The sequence below is a fragment of the Mauremys mutica genome, chromosome 19, assembly GCF_020497125.1.
Source record: "Mauremys mutica isolate MM-2020 ecotype Southern chromosome 19, ASM2049712v1, whole genome shotgun sequence".
NCBI lineage: Eukaryota > Metazoa > Chordata > Testudines > Geoemydidae > Mauremys > Mauremys mutica.
The window spans coordinates 6,966,375-6,987,395 of record NC_059090.1 but is presented as its reverse complement, the minus strand read 5'-3'; the positions used below and the strand labels follow the sequence as shown (position 1 = coordinate 6,987,395).

General features: G+C 47.7%; 1 protein-coding gene across 1 annotated transcript in view; it reads right to left on the bottom strand.

Annotated features, from left to right (window-relative positions):
• Positions 1 to 15,370, bottom strand: part of UNC45B (unc-45 myosin chaperone B) — a 29,884-nt gene extending 14,514 nt beyond the window's left edge. The window contains exons 1-9 of the mRNA XM_044994235.1: positions 15,209 to 15,370; positions 13,766 to 13,802; positions 9,931 to 10,106; positions 9,435 to 9,524; positions 7,765 to 7,932; positions 3,514 to 3,682; positions 2,966 to 3,136; positions 2,109 to 2,280; positions 537 to 837 (exon numbers count right to left, since the gene is read on the bottom strand). Of these exons, the coding sequence (XP_044850170.1) occupies positions 537 to 837; positions 2,109 to 2,280; positions 2,966 to 3,136; positions 3,514 to 3,682; positions 7,765 to 7,932; positions 9,435 to 9,524; positions 9,931 to 10,106; positions 13,766 to 13,802; positions 15,209 to 15,370 (1,446 nt within the window). The remainder of the gene's footprint in view (positions 1 to 536; positions 838 to 2,108; positions 2,281 to 2,965; positions 3,137 to 3,513; positions 3,683 to 7,764; positions 7,933 to 9,434; positions 9,525 to 9,930; positions 10,107 to 13,765; positions 13,803 to 15,208) is intronic.
• Positions 15,371 to 21,021: the final 5,651 nt, after the last annotated feature.

The window sequence follows — 21,021 nt, the reverse complement described above, 5'->3', positions numbered from 1 at the left end:
TCACATTCTCAGAAGTCCAGCTGAAATTTAAGAGAAAGGTAATGAGCTGTCTTCCACATAAACTGATACAGATTACAGCAAAATTCTGTATTGCTTTAAGCAGGTTTTCCATTTATATTTTTGAAGCCCTGACTCGATTCACTGTCTATTATATGAATGGAAAGACTTTAGTCCCCACGCACAAGCCCTAAAAGAAACTTGACACAGTGGTTCAACTTTATATAGCAGTCACTGCTATTCCACTGCCTCATGGAGAGGAATCCAAGATGGCAGACACAAGGAGAATGAGAATCTTGTTGCATTACAAAGCTTGTTCTCTGCTGAGACCTGCAAGCTGCCATGCCCTCCTCCTCCCCCAAACTCTTTAGAGGAGGAACGCGAGTGCAAGCTCTCACGGATAGTACCCTGGCTGAGCAGCGGATGCTGCTACTTTGCAGGATTGCAAACCTGGATTGAATCCAGAGGCAGAGCTCTTCCTAGGACAGGATGATAAAGTGTTGGCAGGTAGCAAAGCAGGCTGAGGGCTGAAAACTTACCACCAGAGCTCGAATTTTGATCTTCTCATTCTTGGTCTTCTTATAGACTTCCTTCAGCAGCGTCACCCCATTGGTGATGATGAAGGTGGCCCGGCTCAGCTTGGTGGAAGCATGGATGAGGGCCTCCACAGCCACCAGCTGGTCGATCTCTCTTTCAGAGCCACACAAAGCCACCATCATCTCCATGACACCTGTCATGCCCAGCAGCTTGTTGCCCAAGTCAAAAGGCCCTTGCATGATCCCAGACACTGTCTGGACGGCATGGAGAGTCTTATCCATGTCCTGAGGGTCAACCTTGCTCCTGTAGGGGGCAGCAAAAAAAAAAAAAGTCAGCAGGGGGCAGGATTAGAGGGGGAGACTGAAGTGTTATTGTCAGAGCCTCTGGTGCGTTACCAGTCTCTTTCCTTGAGGCCCACGCATTGTGGCCACCATCCTCTATCAAACCGGGCTCCATTTCCAAACTGGAGTTTAGTCCAGCACCTTGTATCACGGCGACCAACTCTGAACATCCCCTTATTTTTATGCACAAGATAGGAACAGTGCTTGCAGAGGTATGGGTGAAAAGCACTTTATAAGTACAAGATGCAGATTGCATCACTCAGAAGAGGGCCTGCGTTCAGTCACTGATGACTGCGCCGTGGCTTGTAGGCTAGATTTCAATGGCAGCCTAAAGAGGAGAGGCTCAGTGTTTCCATTATCAATCTGTTGAACCATTCAGTGCGTAATGATGCAGTGTGGCCTCCCTCTGGCCAGCTCTGGCCCTCCCACCGGAAGTTGAGAGACGGGGCAGGAAGTACAAAAGGCAGAGCCCCTAGCCCAGTAGAGGTCGAGCCAGGGAAGGAGACAGACACATCCTGCTTGCTGCTGCCCACCGAGCCTGGCAGTGGCCTTGACCTGGGGAGGCCCGAGGCCGAGGAGGAGCTGAAGCTGGTAGGACTGCTAATGGCCGAATACCCTGACAAACCGGAGACCATTGAGCCAGATCTGGAACTTGGGTAGGAAGTAGCCCAGAGGTTTAGTTGATGGTGTTGTGGCTTAACAGCCGGTCAGCGTGTTGGTGAAGGATCCCTGCTGACCCGGTGGTGAGACACCCCGCTACTGTTAGGGCCCTGGGCTGGAACACAGGGGAGTCGGGCAGGCCTGCGTTCCCCTTCCCCTGCCACCCCATGGCTGCCTCCCTGCCTAAGGGCTAGCGCTATAGAGTGTACCGGCTCTACCCTGCCCAGGGCCTCTTGACCGTTGGGAATTGACCCTGTTACAAAGGCCGGGATGCTGCACCTGGTGACGTAGTGTGGCCTCCCTGCGAGCCACAGGAGGAGGCACGACTGCGCCCTCACTACCTAGTGCTTTTCCGGTTGCCTCCTCCCTTGACGAGCTCTAGCCTGCAAAGAGCTTTTTCACTACAGTGGAAGAATAAAAGACACAGGGCCCATTTTATTTTGGCCCAGTCCCCACTGCTAAGAATCTGAAAGCATTACACAGCATCTGGTCCAATCCCAGGCCCTTGGGAACTCTCCTCTGCATTTCTGGGTGTCCGTCCCCAGGAAGCGCTCCATCCCCGCCCTCACTCACTTGATGTACTCTTCACAGATCTCTCTGAAGTTATCTCGCTCGGGATCACATCGCAGGTCGTCATACAGCTTGTTCAGGAGAATGGACGCGATCATCCGGGTGTTCTCCGTTAAGGGAAGGCAGTTGGGCAGCTCAGGAACCTGGCCTACGACTTTCAATATCTTTCTTAGACCTGGGACACAGAATTAATAGGGCTTTGAGAGAGGACAGGCATGTCCCACATTTATGGACTGTGCAGCGGACGTTCTCCTGCAGCAAACGGTACAGCTTGCAATATTTTCAGACATCTGGCCTATAAACTAACTTAATACAACCTTGTTAACCCTTAGACAAACATGTAAGCAATTGATTTACTGATGCAAGTAAGGACTCTACCCATGACAACAAAGTTTGCAGAATTGAGCCATTAAACAGCACTCATAAAATTATGGGCAAAATAACATTATCTTCTTCACAGTACTTGTTCATCAACTGGATCTGTCCTTTATTTAAAGAGAGACACAAAACCTGCTGATTTTAGTGGCATGAAGGCCTCGCAATGAGGAAGAGAGGCTTTGAAATGTTAGAGGAGATTCTGGATTAAATTTTCATAAAGAAATCTTTGTTAAAAGAAGGTGTTAGGGATGAGGTGTTTCAGTGGAGCTCAGCTCAACCCCCCAAAAACAGGATTTAAAAAAAAACCCCAACCCACAAAAAGTTCTTCCTTTTTTAATAATATCCGGAGTTTGGAGTTTCACCACATCAGATTACTTTTCTAGATGGGGATTGTTTTAAAGTGTCCCTAAGAGAGGACGGCTTGGGAAGTTTTGCTGCACGTGACACTCATTCAAGTCTAAATGTGGGGAAAGGGCATTCACCACTGTCAATGACGAAGATGGTTTTAGAGTTGTCGTGGATTCTCAGATCCTTTCTTGGTATGTTCTTGCTGAGCAGGTTGAGAGCCTGGTCCCGACCTTGCCCAGACACCTTCTTACTGACCAGCATGTCCAGCAGGTGCATTGTGATCATCTTCAAATCCTTCTTCGTGTCTGCACAAAAGACAAGGCGGCAGCAGGTTAAAAGAAGTGGCACTTTGAAGGCAGATGACCCTACTGAATACCGCTTATGAATGGTAATGTACATGGGGCTGTGGCCTCGTCAACGTGCCAATTTCATACAAGCACAGAAAAGCATTCTGATTGCTCGTTCTAATTACGGTTCAGGGGTCTGAAGGTCTTCTGAATAAAGGTGTTTTTAACCGTGCTTGTTGCTGGATATTATGTAGCCTAGACCCCTGGCCTTGGTGTTTGCAAATCCACCCACAGGCAACTAAAAGCAGAATGTGCAGGATCTACTGTTCAGTGCAGTGGGAATCTGAGATCTCTTCACATCTGTCATCGTTCAGTGGTTACATAGAATTAATTACCCAGCACCAGAGCTGCTTCTTTCCCATGTTGCTCTTTCTCTCCCTCCCCCGATAAGGAGTCTGTAATGACTTGTAAGAGATTGCAAACAGCCATAGAGATTTCTTCGTTATCCACAGCCATCCACATACACATTTTGTCAATTCCCAGGAAGTGAAGGATTGCTGTGGCCTGCCCAGATGAAAGATAGGATTCAGTGTTATAGTTCATATTATCTACATAAAGCAATTTACATTTCACATTCATTAAAATTCAACACTTGGCATAGGCAATGAAATAACAGGAGAATATTGAATTTGTCCACTACAGCACAGGGAGTGGTTTTGTACTTCATAAGAATGGCCATGAGTCAGACCAAAGGTCCATCTAGCCCAGTATCCTGTCTTCGGACAGTGGCCAATGCCAGGTACCCCAGAGGGAATGAACAGAACAGGTCATCATTAAGTGATCCATCCCCTGTCGCCCATTCCCAGCTTCTGGCAAATAGAGGCCAGGGTAACCATCCTTGCCCATCCTGGCTAACAACCATTGATGGACCTATCCTCCATGAATTTATCTAGTTCCTTTTTGAACTCTGTTATAGTCTTGGCCTTCACAACATCCTCTGGCAAGGAGTTCCACAGATTGACTTGTGCAGCGTATGAAGAAATACTTCCTTTTGTTTCTTTTAAACCTGCTGCCTATTAATTTCATTTGGTGACCCCTAGTTCTTGTGTTATGAGAAAGAGTAAATAACACTTCCTTATTCACTTTCTCCACAGAGATTTTATAGACCTCTATCATATCCCCTCACCCTGCAGTCATCTCTTTTCCAAGTTGAAAAGTCCCAATCTTTTTTAATCTCTCCTCATACAGAAGCTGTTCCATAATCCTAATAATTTTTGTTGCCCTTTTCTGAACCTTTTCCAATTCCAGTATATCTTTTTTTCAGATGGGGGGGGGACCACATCTGCATGCAGTATTCAAGATGGGGGTATACCATGGATTTATAGAGAGTCAATATGATATTTTCTGTCTTATCTATCCCTGTCTTAATGATTCCCAACATTCTGTTCACTTTTTTGACTGCTGCTGCACACTGAGTGGATGTTTACAGAGAACTATATACAATGACTCCAAGATCTCTCTCTTGAGTGGTAACAGCTAAATTAGACCCCATTATTTTGTACTATATATATATTATGATGTATTATTTTTATATTTTTACTTCCTGCCTCACATTTGCATTTATAGGAGCAGTTTCTGTCCTACTAAGATCCTGATGGGGAGACTAGAGAGAGCAGTTTCCAGCCATTGGCTAGAAGGGAGGACTTAATCTGTATTTTATAACTGCAGTTTTCCCAGGGAGACTTTCACACGCCCAGCACAATGGGGTCCTGCTCGGTGACGACAAAGCATCCTCAGTGCTACGAGAATACAAATAAATAATAATGCTACTACAGTTTACTGGCTCAGTAATCAGTCAGGTATTGTTTAGGGCAGTAAACATTACAGCCTGCACATAGATCCAGATGGTGGATGGACTCAGTGAAATGGTGTAGTGACTAGGGTGACCAGAGGGTAAGTGTGAACAATTGGGACAAGGGGTGTGGGGGGTAATAGGTGCCTATATAAGAAAAAGCCCCCAAAATCAGGACTGTCCCTATAAAGTCAGGATATCTGGTCACCCAGGATATCTATGTGACAGATGAAAGCCCTTGGAAGTACAGCTGCTTCAAAAGATGTGCCAGAAGTCATGGGCACAGGGAACATTCATAACATTTTCTATCGGTAACTGTGATCTGCATCTTTGTGGGATAGGGACTGTATTCTGGCTCCATTGGGGACCATTACAGAGCTTCCTACAGGAATTAAAAATCAGTGGGGGGTGATTATTGTGAATCCTAGGATAGATAACTCCAGAGAAGCACCATGCCTTGGGGTGAATGGCATATATGGTTCAGAGCGGGTCAAGGATATAAGTAGGGGCATTTCCAGCAGATCGAGGGATGTGATCATTCCCCTCTATTCAGCACTGGTGAGGCCTCATTTGGAGTACTGTGTCCAGTTTTGGGCTCCACACTACAAGAAGGATGTGAATAAATTGGAGAGAGTCCAGTGGAGGGCAACAAAAATGATTAGGGGGCTGGAGCACATGACTTATGAAGAGAGGCTGAGGGAACTGAGATTGTTTAGCCTGCAGAAGAGAAGAATGAGGGGGGATTTGATAGCTGCTTTCAACTACCTGAAGGGGGGTTCCAAAGAGGATGGATCTAGACTGTTCTCAGTGGTGGCAGATGACAGAACAAGGAGCAATGGTCTCAAGTTGCAGAGGGGGAGGTTTAGGTTGGACATTAGGAAAAACTTTTTCACTAGGAGGGTGGTGAAGAACTGGAATGGGTTACCTAGGGAGGTGGTGGAATCTCCTTCCTTAGAGGTTTTTAAGGTCAGGCTTGACAAAGCCCTGGCTGGGATGATTTAGTTGGGTTTGGTCCTGCTTTGAGCAGGGGGTTGGACTAGATACCTCCGGAGGTCCCTTCCAACCCTGATATTCTATGATTCTAAGAGGCCCAGTGGGCAAAGAAAGGGCTTTTGATAGAACGGGTGAGCCTGAACTGACTGAGTGACCTGCCTTTGAGCCTCAGTTTGACCTGAGACAAACAGAGGGAGCTAAAAGGATTTGAAAGATTGGAACCTGCCTCTATGTAGGACTGTCTGTTTTTATAGAATGTTTTATTTGTCATGCTTTGGTGCTAAATAAAATGTCCTGAGCTCAGCGAAAGCTGACTGGCCACTGGTAGGTAGTGCTGAATCATAGAACATCAGGGTTGGAAGGGACCTCAGGAGGTATCTAGTCCAACCCCCTGCTCAAAGCAGGACCAAACCCAACTAAATCATCCCAGCCAGGGCTTTGTCAAGCCTGCACCTGTCTCCGGTGATGATGTGTGTATCCCCATGTGCAGCCACATAAATATGGTCTCAATCTCTCAGCTGCTTATTCCTTCTGTGACGGAGTAGGGAGTATTAATCTGGTAACGTTGCATGGGAGTTTTACTAGTTTACTGTCTTCTGCTAACACAAGGCATTGCCTCCGTTTCCCTGGGGTGCTGCACCACTGCTAGATGGGGATGGGAAATAAGGGTGTGACTTCACTGAGGGATGATACTTGACGCTTAGCACGTAAGTGATGGTGGCTGCCCTTTGTAACCTGAGCCCAGGAGGGGGTTGGGGCCAGGTGACACCTTCTGTCCGGGAAACTGGACAAAGGCTGGAGGAGGAGCCGGGGGTGTGGCTTGGTGAGGCAGCAAGAAGGGGTTTCAGTTTGGAGCTGGCTGGGGAAGATGGAGGGAGACCCAGAACCCAGGTCTGGGCTCCTCACCCCCCCAAGAGGGACCTGACTGAGGAGGTCCTGTTTTCTGTACCTACAAGCTCTGTTTTAGACTGTGTTCTGGTCATCTAATAAACCTTCTGTTTTATTGACTGGCTGAGAGTCACGGTGAATCGCAGGAAGTGTGGGGCCCTCACTCCCCCACACTCCATGACACCTTCCAAAATTCAAGTCTTATTGCTGATCAGTACAGAGTCTGGACTGTCGTGAGTCTAAGAGGGCTACTTTATGAGTCATTTGAGGACCACAGTACTCGCCAGGGTGGGTTAACTTAAAAGGTGGCTCATGGCCCATCAAAACTTTGGGGCTTTTCTAGATACCTTGATCTTCCTCCTCCAGCCTCTGACATCACCTAATGAAGGTCTTGGCTAATCACCTCCATCATTCTCATAGAGACCATGTATCTCGCTGCTCTATCAAGTCACCTCACACCCCTTGGCATGGAGTCCAGGATATTGGCTTAACCCACCATTGGTTACTGCCACCTCCTATAGGATTGTGGTTGTACATACACCTCATTTCACAGGGGCCGGTGTTAAACCAGCCTCCGTTACGTGCTGAAGGATATCTTTGAACCTGAAATCCAAGAACAGCATCACAGGTTCAGCCTGTCAAGTTTGCACCCTATAAAGGCTAACTTTCACCCTCTGGCTTCTCTGTATTTCATTCAGTGCAAGGTTCGCTTTTTATTTGTCTTTTAGAAACAGACTCGGTTCCATGAACAGCCAGATCATAGGAGTTCAAAATTTATTTGTCTTGTCCTTTTAGTAAGAGGAGATTGATATGGATGTAAGAATGGCCATTCTGAAATAGCGAGAAGCAGGTTCCTTTGAGTCCCCGGGTTATAGTGAGAGACTGAGGCAGGATTTCAAGCCACACGACTTACCCGTGCCTTGTGTCCAGTGCACATGCTCGAAAGGGTCCTTACGGCCGCTAGAATCATCTCTGGATTTTTAGTTTCTATCAGCTGCAGCAGCAGCTTTACCCCATTGTTCTGGAATATCCTCTCGGCTCCTGCTTCCTCCCGCCCCAGAACAATGAGATTGTTTGCAGCCTGGGTAAAAACGAGGTGTAAGAAGTCAGAGGGTCAGTAATCAAGGAGTGATATCAATGGCTGTTCATTGGCCTCTATGAAATGATTGTCTCAAGCCACATCCTAGCGAATTAGGAGGAGACTTTGATGCATGAAGGAAGGGAGTGATTTAGGGTATGTCTACACTGCGCTTCTTTCAGCGGCTGCAATGTACACATCCATGTAGACCCCCTGCCACAGAGATACACAGCTGTGTAGGTGGAGAGGCACGGCTTTGACCAGCAAAGATGCCTGAAGGACACAAGGTGCGTACTCAGGTACAAACCCCACACGGCTCTCTCCTCACCCAAGCCAGGCCTGCTGTTTTTAGCAGTGTCGCGTGTCCCACGGCCTCCTTGCTCCTGGAGCCCTTCCCCGTGCTTCTCGCAGCAGCGTGTAGCTACACGTACACTAAACGCCACTGCCAGCGGCGTGTAGTGTAGACGTAGCCATAGAGGGATAAAGGGAAAAGGGGTAAGGCAGTATAGGTTGGCTAAGTGAGGTTTCGGAAACTTTAACAGTTTGCAAATATTTGAAGGCTTAGCACCAAGAGTGAAAAGGAATCGTGTGGGGTGGTGTAAGGGGGGACAGCTAGGCATAAAGAAGGGAAAGAAGAGTTTCCTGACAGCAAGATCTGTTAGGCCAGTGGTTCTCAAGCAGGGGTACGTGTACCCCTGGGGGCATGCAGAGGAATTCGAGGGGGTACCTCAACTCATCTAGAGATTTGCCTAGTATAACAACAGGCTACATAAAAAGCACCAGCGGCGTCAGTACAAACTAAAATTTCATACGATGACTTGTTTATACTGCTCAATAGACTATACACTGAAATGCAAGGACAATATTGATATTCCAGTTGATTTATTTTATAATTGCATGGTAAAAAGGAGAGAGTCAGCAGTTTGTCAGTAATAGCGCACTGTATTTTTATGTCTGAGTTTGTAAACAAGTATTTTAAGGGAGGTGAAACTTGTGGGAACACAAGACAAATCAGACTCCTGAAAGGGGTACAGTCGTCTGGAAAGGTTGAGAGCCACGGTGTTAGGCTGTGGAATAATGTCCCACCGGAAGTGGAGGGAGCGCTCTCTGAGCAAAGAGCAGTCCTGCAGGTGGAGCTGGGGTCCTTCCCTTTGAACATCGGCAAACCTTTCGGGGAGGAGGGAGCGGCAGAAAGAGGGGGAATAAGGGGTGGGCAGTTAGACACGGGCCTAAGCTGCAGACACCAGATCTGGTTTTGACTTGAGTTTGTGATTTGGGAGCTTTGCTGACATTCCAGCGGCTTTGCGGGGCTCCCACCCTGAGCATGTCACTTCTCTGCTGTCTCACTGAGTTCAGCTCCTCCCTTTCCCCCTTCTATTTGTTCATGTATCTGGAGCCCTGTGAATGGCTGGGGAGGGCAAGGACGACTTTTGCTCCTGACTGTGGGCTTTGAAGTCTGACAAAGTTAGTATCAGTAATCTCCCCGGCTGCCTTTTAAGTCTCACCTTCTCTCGCTTCTCTCTCTCACTGTTCCCATCCAGCAGGATTTCAAACATGTTCTGCACTCTGGCATCGGTGGAGAACTGAATGCGCAGCTGTAGAGGGATGAAAGAACGTCACGTGTTGGGCACAAGGGCGGAACCCCGAGGCGGCGTTCTCCCCTTTCTGTTTAGGCTGCACATCTCTCTCAAACTGCAATAATTTTAAACGGCCTCTTAAATCAGCTTCAACTGCACACTGGCTTTGTTTTTTGACTTTTGAAATGTGTCTCTTGCCACCTCTGCAGCTCAAGGATAGAGCCAGAGATTCAGCCCATAAGCTGTTCTCTCTGTGTGGAGTACAGGCCGTTGAACACACTGCATGTATCTTCCAGCCCTCCGAGCGACATTTACCAGCTACTCTCAGCGGATACGCTTGCTCTGGAGTACAGTGTCAGTACACCTGGATGCAAAGCTCTGCGTGCACCGCCCAAGCATTTGGTGCTGCTACAAAGGCATTTACCTTTTCCTGAATTTTGGCTCCCAGACGCCTCAGGGTTTCCTGGAAAATTTTGTTGCGGGGCTCAATGGTGGCACATCTCTGGACGTCTTTGAAGGCTTGGTCCAACTTCCCCAGGCTCTCCAGAGCCTGGCAGCGCCTGTACAGGGCCTTAATATCTGAAGCATTGATGTCAATCGCTAGGAAAGTGATCAAGTACAAAAAGGCATCAAGATTTGCTTCGAAGTCCAGCCCCATACAGAGGATTCACAGAGACAGTAACAATGAAGGTACATGGCACTTTCCCAGGGCTCAGTTACCCTGTTTCTTCAATAAACCTCTATCTTATCTGATAGCTGACACAGGCAAATGCAATCTGTATATCTGTTTCTGAAAGAGCAGTGACTTAGAGTCATTGGTTCCTTAAGATGCCTGGTGGGTTTTTGCCCACATGTTCAGGGTCTAACTGATTGCCAGATTTGGGGTCAGGAAGGAATTCCCGCCCCCGGTTAGATTGGCGGAGACTCTGGGTTTTTTTTGCCTTCCTCTGGGGCACAGCTCACTTGCTGGTTTAAACTAGTGTAAATGGTTGATTCTCTGTAACTCAAAGTCTTTAAACCATGATCTGAGAACTTCAGTAACCCAGCCAGAGGTTCGGGGTCTATTTCAGGAGTGGGTGGGTGAGGCTCTGTGGCTGCAACATGCAAGAGGATCATGATGGTCCCTTCCGACTTTAAAGCCTATGAATCTATGTTGTCAGTGTGGAACACACTTTAGGTGACTGACAACCTGCATCCCACCTGGAAGGTGGGGTTGAGTCATCCTGACTGATCTAACCTACCAGGGATGGTAATACTGCTCTCTTGAACGTGGCATCTGACCTTGTAGCCCGTTCCAGGGCACAGTGCTTAACGAACATCAGGGAGTTACTTCCCAGAACTCCCTTACAGATTTCCAATTTGGCACGTTCCTGAAGCTGGCAGAAGAGGTAGTTTGTGCTCTGGTGGAGTGAGCGGCCCGTTGGCCATTTGGTAGCTGATTGATAGGCACTGCGTGATCCATTTTGATATCCTCTGGGAGGAGAGGGCCACGAAGAGATGAGAAGACAGTCTGAAGGGCTTTAACATACCAATATATAACACTGTAATAAGGTCCCCGAATGTCCCAAGTGTGAAGTTTCTTCTCCCCAAGCGCAGAATGGGTTTTGGGGAGACTACAGATAAGGTAGGAGACTGTGCAAATGGAACACCAAGACCACGTTAGGCTTAAGCCTCAGAGAAGGTCTCAAAACTCTGTTGCACAAGGGGCTTCAACAATGAGAGCTCGGCTTCACTGACCCTTCTAACCAACGTGATTTCAGCTAAGAGAAGTCTTGAGGGAAAGATGGTATAAAGAGCATCCCAAAAGCACCTCTTGCAAGAACGACATTGAGATCCCAGGCAGGAGGGGGATCTCGGGCGGATGGGTCAGTATGCAACAACCCCTTCAAGGATCTTTATACCATGGGAAGAGGCAGCACCAGGTTCCACACTGACATTGCTGGTACTGGAGTGGTTGCCAGTGCCAAGTCTTTATTTGAGTAGGGGCACTCGTAGGGGCTGACTTTACAGGGACCTGATCAGAGGTCGATCTTCTCTCATCTGGGTCTGAGGCAGCCTGCATGCATTTGTCCATCAGATGAAACTCAAGGCAGGTGTCCCAATAATCCCATGTCCATGGAGAGACTGTTCAGCCAACAGAACCCCAGTCTGGAATATGGCCCAGTGGTTAGGAGATTAGCCTAGGATTTGAGACCTGGATTCCTTTGCCTGCTGTGCCACAGACTCCCTGTGTGACCTTAGGCAAGTCACTTAGTCTCTTTGTGCCTCAGTTCCCCATCTGTGAAATGGGCATGACAGTCTAGCCCAGCCTCACAGGGCAGTTGTGAGGATAATACCTGAAGATTGCGAGCTGCTCAAGTATTATGGTGATGGGCACTTTGTAAGTACCCAAGCTAGCTAGACTCACAAAAAGGCAAAAGAGACAATGGTTGTGGCAGTCAATGAAAGGGATAAAGCCATTGCAAGATAGGCAGGGCTTAGAGCCTGCAGGCTTGGAGTCTGCCATTAGGCACCAAGCGAAACAAAAGGTTTAGTGATTGTGAATTAAAAGGGGAAACATAATAAGGGTGGAGAAAACGGATTCCAATCTGACTCAATCAGGGGGAAAAGGGCTAAGAGATCGTGGGTCAAACATCACTAATTCCGTCTCACTGTCCCGGGTGGAAAGAGGACATACATGGCACAGACGTAGCCCAATGGACACTGCTAGTCAAAAGATTCAGCTCTTGCGTGCGTGAGGCTCACAGGTACCTAGAGTGGGATCCACACTGACACTTGAACATGGATTTTTGTCTAGGGAAGAGATTTTTTTCCCTATTTCACTGAATGGATTTGCCAAAGTAAAAAAAGTACATCCATGAGTCAGACCAATGGTCCATCAAGCCCAGTATCCTGTCTTCTGACAGTGGCCAATGCCAGGTGCTTCAGGGGGAATGAACAGAACAGACAATCATTGAGTGATCCATCCCCTGTCATCCAGTCCCAGCTTCGGGATACCCAGATCATGGGGTTTCACCCCTTACCATCTTGGCTAATACCCATTGATGGATCTATCCTCCATGAACTTATCTAGTTCTTTTTGAACCCCCATATAGTTTTGGCCTTCACAACATCCCCTGGCAATGAGTTCCACAGGTTGGCTGAACATTGTGTGAAGTAGTAGTTCCTTTTCCGACTCCTTATCGCTTTTTACAGATCCAGACTAACAAGGCTACCCCTCTGATATTAAGTATCAGAGGGGTAGCCGTGTTAGTCTGGTTCTGTAAAAGCAGCAAAGAATCCTATGGCACCTTATAGACTAACAGACGTTTTGCAGCATGAGCTTTCGTGGGTGAATACCCACTTCTTCGGATGCAAGAATATTAGTTCCTTTTGTTTGTTTTAAACTTGCTGCCTATTAATTTCATCAGGTGATCCCTGGTTCCAGTTTATTTGAGGGAGTAAACACCACTTCCCTATTCACTTTCTCTAACACCATTCATGATTTTATAGACCTCTATCAGAGCATCTCCTTAGTAGTCCAAGCTGAAAAGCCCCAGTCTTTTCTATCTCTCCTCATATGAAACCTGTTCCGGACCCCTAATAATTTCTATTGCCCTTCTCTGTACCTTTTCCAATTCTAATGTATCTTTTTTCAAATGGGGTAACCAGAACTGCACACAGTATTCAAGATGTGGGCTTACTATGGATTTATATAGTGGTATTATGATATTTACTTTCTTATTATCGATCCCTTTCCTAATGAGAGTGCCTTCACTGACGTTTGGGATCTTTTTAATCTTCAATTTTTAAGGACACGTTTACCCGGGTAGAACACTTTCATCCCTCTTTAAACACAATGGACACGTAGAGAGGATACCTGTAGTCCTGTTCCCCAGCACACCCCATTCTATGAGCACATGGAACAGTGATGCTCTCATTTCATTGTAAAATTAAGAGGATGAACTTTATATGAACCAGTAAAGAATCCTGGTATTTGACATTCTAAGCAACACAATTTTATAGCTGATTGCTTGAACTACACAAAACAGTAACGCTACACGTGTACAATAGATGATAGTTAGTTATGGGATACTCTTTTTGTATTTACCTTTTCATTTACGCAAAACCTAACACCAAGCAAACAATTAAATCAGTTAAACACACACTTAAAAAGTTTAAAGCGGACACAAAACCAGATCTGAGAACAGATTAGATGGAGGAGCAAGTGCATGTAGTAAACTTCAAATCCCACGTTTTAGAGTTCTCTTTCTGCTTACCTCTAGAAGCGTCCGATGCTGCTTGGGCATAGCTCTCCTGTCGATTCAGAGGGAAGAGAGATTTATTAGCTATAAAGATGGGCAATAGACACTCTTTCCTTACTGGTCTAGAATCATAGAAATGTAGGGCTGAGAAAGGTGTCGCATAAGACACATTGTACAGCTTCCAGTACAACCACTGAGCAATGGAGGAGCTCCAGAGACCTGGCTCTGCATCATTTCAGGTTTTTCTCCTGGCCATGTCAGTAGCGAAGACTTGGGTGCAATCGGCAAGCTTGTGTATGATGGTCTTTTGTAGAAATCATCATAGCAGGTCACCGTAAACCAGCCTAGTGTGAGTTAGACTCCTTTGATGTGTGTGCTAACAACATATGTGGATAAGCAGGCACCCAAGTTCATATACTGCAGAGACACGTCTATATAAAACTTACACAGAGGGATGAGGGTCAAGAATTCAGGTTCCTCTGCTACCAAAACCATCTATTGTTTGGGCTAAAGATCTCCCTTAACTGGTAAGCAGCATGGGGCCCTTCTCTAGAGGCTGAGCCCAGAGGCTAACATTCCTCAGCTAGATGTAGCATCTGGTATTTTTGCTTCATCCTCAAACAGTGTCACCTGGAAACTTTGTTGGAATTAACCTCCCCTTGGCAGTGAGTGCTGGCAGAGCTAGTACTGCAGGGCTACGGCTCTTTGGCAGGTTGAGAATAACTGAAGGCCTCTGTTTGTATGGTCCCTGCTTTTTAAGAACTTGTTTCCATGTGGTTTGTGCTAGGCAGTGTGTTCCAGTCAGATCCTGTTTGTTTAATAGGCAGGAAGGCTCCGACACAAGGACAAGCGACTGAGGACAGTGGCTCAACTCCATTCCCTCCCAGTAAACAAACCCCTCTGGGGGACAAGGAAAACTCAGTGGTTTGAGCATTGGCCTGCTAAACCCAGGGTTGAGAGTTCAATCCTTGAGGGGGCCATTTAGGGATCTGGGGCAAAAATCTGTCTGGGGATTGTTCCTGCTTTGAGCAGAGGGTTGGACTAGATACCTCCTGACATCCCTACCAATCCTAATCTTCTATGATTTTTAGCCCTTCACACTAGACCTCTACAAATACTGGTCACCAATTTGACATTATGGCCCAACCAGAAACACTCCATGGAAAGAAAAATGCACTTTAGTGTATCTAGATCAAAGTAACATCTTCAAAATTAGTTGTGACTCAGGTGGCTCAAAGCTATTGCAGAACACCAGTACCCGGCATGTCCCCGGGCTCACAACTTGATATGCTGAAGAGAGCAAAACATTTTGGAACTGGGTAGTGCGAGCAGCACTGTTTTCTATATTAAAAATAAAGTGAGCAGATAAGCCCCAACCCACCTGTCCGCCATCACTAGTTGCTATAATCCTTCTCTTCCCCCCCCAATCCAGCCCCAGTTCAGAGGTTCTCATCTCACCTTTTTCAGGAAGCAGGCCGCCCTATTCCTGTACAGCACAGCCTGCAGTGACTTGTCCATGGTAAGTTTCATGGCTTTGGTGTAGCTGTTAATAGCATTCTCATAGTCGTTGGCCTGAAAATACTTATTGCCTTCGTCCTTCAGTCCAGCCGGGTCCTCCATCTGGGGAAGGAAGCCACAGTTCAGCCTCTCATAATATTTGGTGCGGTATCAATTTAAGTTAATGCTTTGGTTAATATTTGTAAAACGCGCAGCACTTTTTATGCTCAGTTACCTGCCTCATAGGGTGCAGGGAAGAGTAAACATCCCCCTTGTACTGATGGAACAGCGATGCATAATGCTGGATAACTAGCACAGGACAAGGCAGCATGTCAGCATCAGAGTAGCAATACTGGGATAAGGAGTTGCTCTAAATTCAAAATCTTTTCACAGCCCTTTCTTGATAATTTTGCTGCCCTGTAGTAGGGAGCTAAGCATTATGGAATCAGGGAAGTTGGACTGAATGTGCCCGAGATGGAAGGAACTATTCCTCCATCCATGCGGGATTCTTTCCTAATGTACATTTATTTTAAACAGAAGAAGTCTGGAATTCCAGATCCCAGTGCCTGGGTAGTGTGACAATGTCAGGCCAGATGGCTGCAGGAGGGGCTGGGAAAACAGGTATGTTCGCCCTAGAATGCTAAAGACCCTTTTCCCCACAAGCTGGTTACTTCAGTTCAATTAGGGACACCTGAGTCCAATTAAGGGCTGCCTGAAACCTGTTAAAACCTCTCTCCTGGGGGGGGAAGAGAGACACAAACTGCAGGCTGGTGGCAGTAGGGAGAGCAGCTTCTCCAGTGTGAGAGATGGCGCTCCTCCCCATAGGGGAGACACCCAAACCCAATGCCTGTTTAGGGGAAGGACTGACACCCCAGGGCCAGCGACAGGACACCACCTGCCCCAGTGAGGGGGCCAGGGAAAGATATTCCCTTTTTTTCGGTGCGTTATAGACTTGTTTCCCTTGGTTTGGCAGAGGAGCACTCCTCAGGCCTGCCCCGGGCCTACCGGGAAGGCTCTGAGAAACAAACCCCGAAGAGGGAAGACAGCCACACTCCAGAGCGGGGCTGATTTACCCCGGCTCTGTCAGAGGAGGGAGCGTTAGTTCCGGCGAGGCAGAAGGGCTGCCTTGCCACAGTAGTCAAATCTCGAACCAGTCTGATCTCATGATCTCCCACCCCACGCATGCGGCTTCAGCAAGAGGCCATGCACTGCAGATTTTAACACAAGCACTTACAGCCACTTCACTGACGGTTAAGGAAGCAGGGGAGAGAAACTGAAAGCTCATATTGCCATCACTTGGGAGAACCAGCACATTGTCGCTGGAAGTGTAGCTGCTCTTAAAACTGGCCCTGGAGAATGTTGGCAGCCTATTTACATAAATTAATGTATGCGTTACAACTCCAACCAGGAAAGAAGTGGGACTGCTAAAATGGAGATTAAAAATAATCTAGGCATGGCCCAATACCTAAATAAATACTTTGCCTCAGTTTTTAGTGAGGCTAATGAAGAGCTTAGAGGTAGTGGCAGGGTGGCAAATGGGAATTAGGATATAGAGATAGAAATTACCACATTCGAAGTGGAAGTCAAACTCAGACATCTTAATGGTACTAAATCAAGGGCCATGGATAATCTCCATCCAAGAATTTAATGGAACTGGCACATGAAATTGCAAGCCCAATAGCATGGATTTTTAATGAATCTGTAAAACTTGGAGGCTGTATCCTATGACTGAAGAATTGCTAATATAGTTCCTATTTTTAAGAAGGGGAGGGGGGGAAGTTACCTGGGAAACTACAGGCCTGTTAGTTTGACTTCAACTGTATGCAAAATCTTGGAACAAATTTTGAATGAGAAAATAGTTAAGGACAGAGGTAATTGGGATAAAATACAACATGGTTTTACAGAAGGTAGATCATGCCAGGCCAACCCGAGCTCTTTCTTTGAGAAGATAACTGATATTTTTAGAGACAAAGGAAATGCAGTAGATCTAATCTACCTGGATGTCAGTAAGGCATTTGACACAGTTCCACATGGGAAATTATTAGTTTAATTGGAGAAGATGGGGTTAATATGAGAATTGGAAGGTGGATAAGGAACTGGTTAAAGGGGGATTACAATGGGTCATTCCAAAAGGTGAACGGTCAGGCTGGAGGGAAACCCGCTGCCGGTATGGGGTTCTGTCTGCCACCCCCACTGCCAGCCTGGAGTTCTGTCCACCAGCCCCTTCCAGCCGGGGTCCCGGCCGACGGCCCCGCTCAGCCCGCTGCCAGTCTGGGGTTCCGTCCGCCAGCCCCTGTAAATGTATTACTGGCACTCGAAACCTTAAATTACAGTAAATAAATGAAGATTTGGCACACCACTTCTCAAAGGTTGCTGACTCCTGGTCTATAGTATTACTGCATTTCTGTGGTAAGTGTACCTATTGCGTTCCGGGTTTCTGTGGTAAGTATAGCGGGGTGGTTACCCGCTCCTGCCCTGCGGAGCTAGAAACAGCCCAGGAGAGGGCTGTGGCTGGGGCAAGAAGCTTGGGCTGGTTGGGGCAAAGTAGGCTCATGTGGGGCCATGCCCCGATCAGGGCCAGCTGGCCCCTATAAGAGGCAGTGAGCCAGAGGCCCAGGCAGTCTCCCTCTGGCTGTAGAGGGAGAAGGGCCTGGCTGCAAGGTGCCAAGAAGGGAACCTAGATTGGAGCAGGGCTGGGGAAAGGTCTAGGGAGCTGGGGAGCTCCGGCCTAGGAAAGCCCCAGGCTGCAGGCCTGGTAAGGCCCATTAGGTATTGGCTTGCAGGGGGTAGCCCATGGGTAGGCAGAGGCAGCAGGTCCGAACCCCCTTTGCCTATGATGAGTGGCTTACACTGCAGTCCGCCCCAACGAGCGGGGGGAAAGATGGGGACTGGCAGTAGCCAAATACTGAGGCGAAGTGGGGATAGGGGGTGGGAGTTCCCCTGGTAGGGGGAGACCCTGAGGCTGTGGAGGGTTACTGCCGGGGAGGGCAGCACTCAAGACAAGGGCACCGGGGTCCTGGGAGGGACACGGGGCCAGTGGTAAGGCAGATCACCGGCCTGCAGAGGGTGCTCCGGATGCTGGGAGAGCTAATTCCCTGAGGACGACCAACGGGAGGTGCTGCAGCGGTGAGTCAAGACCCTTACATAAGCATGAAAGAAGGGGCAAAACAAGTTAATTTTGCAAGACTATAAATACGCAATGTTTTGTAGTTCGGCATTATAGGAAAACATTTTCAGAAGCAAAAACCCCATGCGAGTTTCTCGTCAAAATTCAAATGTTGACACGGCCATTTAAATTTTTTCTTATAAAATGTCAACCAACTCTAATTATTAACAAAATCCCAAAGCAGCCTTTTAAAAATCCAGCCAAGAAGGCAAGAAAGAAAAAGGCTAACTAAGGACTTCCTCAGATTAAGGACTCATGTCCCTACTCCTAGGAAAGAATTTCTAGAACCAACTCAAACCCTTTCCCCTGCCAGAACTGGTGTACGATCAGTACGGCAATTGGAGTGGTTTGCTAGGACGAAGCATTTAAATCAAAACCCAAACTGCTCCTCAGCGTGAAAGGGGCTGACCTGGCTTTTTAAAAGCATTATTTAAAGCCCAGAGGATCTTTTTATCAGCAGCCAATTTGTGGGGGGGTGTTGCAGTCTTAAAACTCAGCACAGTAAGCGGTGGGGTCACTGTGTATGCATCACATGGTGAGAAAAGACTCTCTCGCATTTCGGTTCCTAGCCATATTTGGGCAGCATTAGCTGCCCCTGCAGCCTGTCAGTGTCACCTGTCACTGAACTTGAGTTCCCCACCCCCACAGTGGAAATGCATTCCAAATAAAAAATAGTCAATTCCTTAATGTCCGAAGGCAGTGCATTGCATCCCGCTGGTTCCTGCCCATCCCTGCCCTCCATACCTGGGGTGGAGAATTCAAAATGCTGCGACGGTCACCAGCTTGGGACACTCTCACTCTGCTTTGCTGAGCCCCTCCACTGGCTTCGTCCCCTGGTACTACAGGGATAGGCTGGCCTCCCGTGCTTTATATAGCTCAGTGACATGGTCAGGAAGCCTAGGACAGTGAGCAAGTGGTTGGGGGTGAGGTCAGGTTTCAAAAGGAAAAGGGATTTCTTGAATTGGAGGATTCCGATGCCTCCTGCTAAAGAGCCAAAATGGATTTCAAAACACCTGCATTGCTGTCTCCGAAAGCTGGACTCTGGGCTTTTTAAATAGGAAAAATGGACAGCCGGGCTGATGGAACACCCCTGCCCAAAATGCGCAGACCCCCTTCCCTGTCTATCTAAGGAAGCATGAGACATTTGAGCTGCAGGAGCAAATGGTTTGACTCCTGTAACTGGGGAAAGACCTGGCACCAGCTGCAACAACTAGAGCTTACCAGCGCCTTCGAGAAGTTGCTTCAGAGGAATCCCATTCAGCTCTTCCTTCTCTGGTCTGTTTTGGAATCCATGGAGAGCTGCCAAAGCCCAGAGACAGCTGTGCTCACAGTCAGCTCGGCAAAGGTCCCAGAGGTAGAACCACGCTCACGTTCAGTCCCGTATTCCCCACGGCAACCGCTGAATCCTACCAAGGGGCTATGCCTTCCCACAGGATAATCTCATATCCAGGTGATGAGAGTGTTGGGTCTCAGAATTAGTGGCACACTAATCAGGACAACAGTTAAAGGTTGTGCAATGCTTTCCCAATGAAATAAGGTGCTTGCAACATTAGAGGAACTTTATTTTTTCAGAATTACAAAAACTGCATTTTTAGGGGAGTTAAGATTGCAGGGTGAACATAACAGCCACACTGGTCAGACCAAAAGGTCCATCTAGCCCAGTATCCTGTCTTCCGACAGTAGCCAATGCCAGGTGCCCTAGAAGGAATGAACAGAACAGGTGATCATCAAGTGATCCATCCCCTGTATTTCTCATACCATTTTTTTTTAAATTACCCAACATATAGACTCATAGACTTTAAGGTCAGAAGGGACCATTATGATCATCTAGTCTGACCTCCTGCACAATGCAGGCCACAGAATCTCATGCACCCACTCCTGTAACAAACCCCTAACCTATTCCAGCTGTGCTGGAAATACAACATTAAAAGAGAAGTGGAAATAACTCGGACACCAGAAAACTCAGCTCTGGTTCCTGGCTTCTGACTCAGTCTCCACCCCCTAGGCCTGGCTGCCCATACCTCAGCCATGAGAATTTGCACAGATGCCCCTGGCCCCTTCACGACCAACGCCCAAGCAGGGAAATGGAGGGACCATGCACCCCGTTCCCTAGTGAACCCCATGGGGTCTCTGATCTGCAGAGAGCCATGCTTGGGGGTGACAGCTTCTGGCAGAGAACCAAGCCCTCCATGAACAGGTAGCCCAGGCTTGGGCCATTGCCTCACCACCTGAACAGGGCTTGAACAGTTTGACAGGAACAGTCAAATTGAAGGGATAGTTTCATCAGTGCTGCCTACTCTCGGGGCTCTGTCTCCAGGCCTATCCCACTGATCAAGCCAAGATGGGACTGGTGATGAGCCTGTTAACTGGAGAAGCCTTGGACTGGGGCTCTGCTTTGCAGGGGCATGACAGCGGGACACTGGCAGACCGGAATGCTTTCCTCTGGGCGGTGGCCACCATTTTTGATCACCCCCTGACAGGGGGTGTTCACCCCACGCTTGCTCTGAAAGGGTTAATGTGCACTGAGAAGGGAGCTAATTAACCCAGCAGGCCACAGCATCAGCAACCCCCTGATTGAGGGAGGGAACCACCAGAGCTGGGACTATAA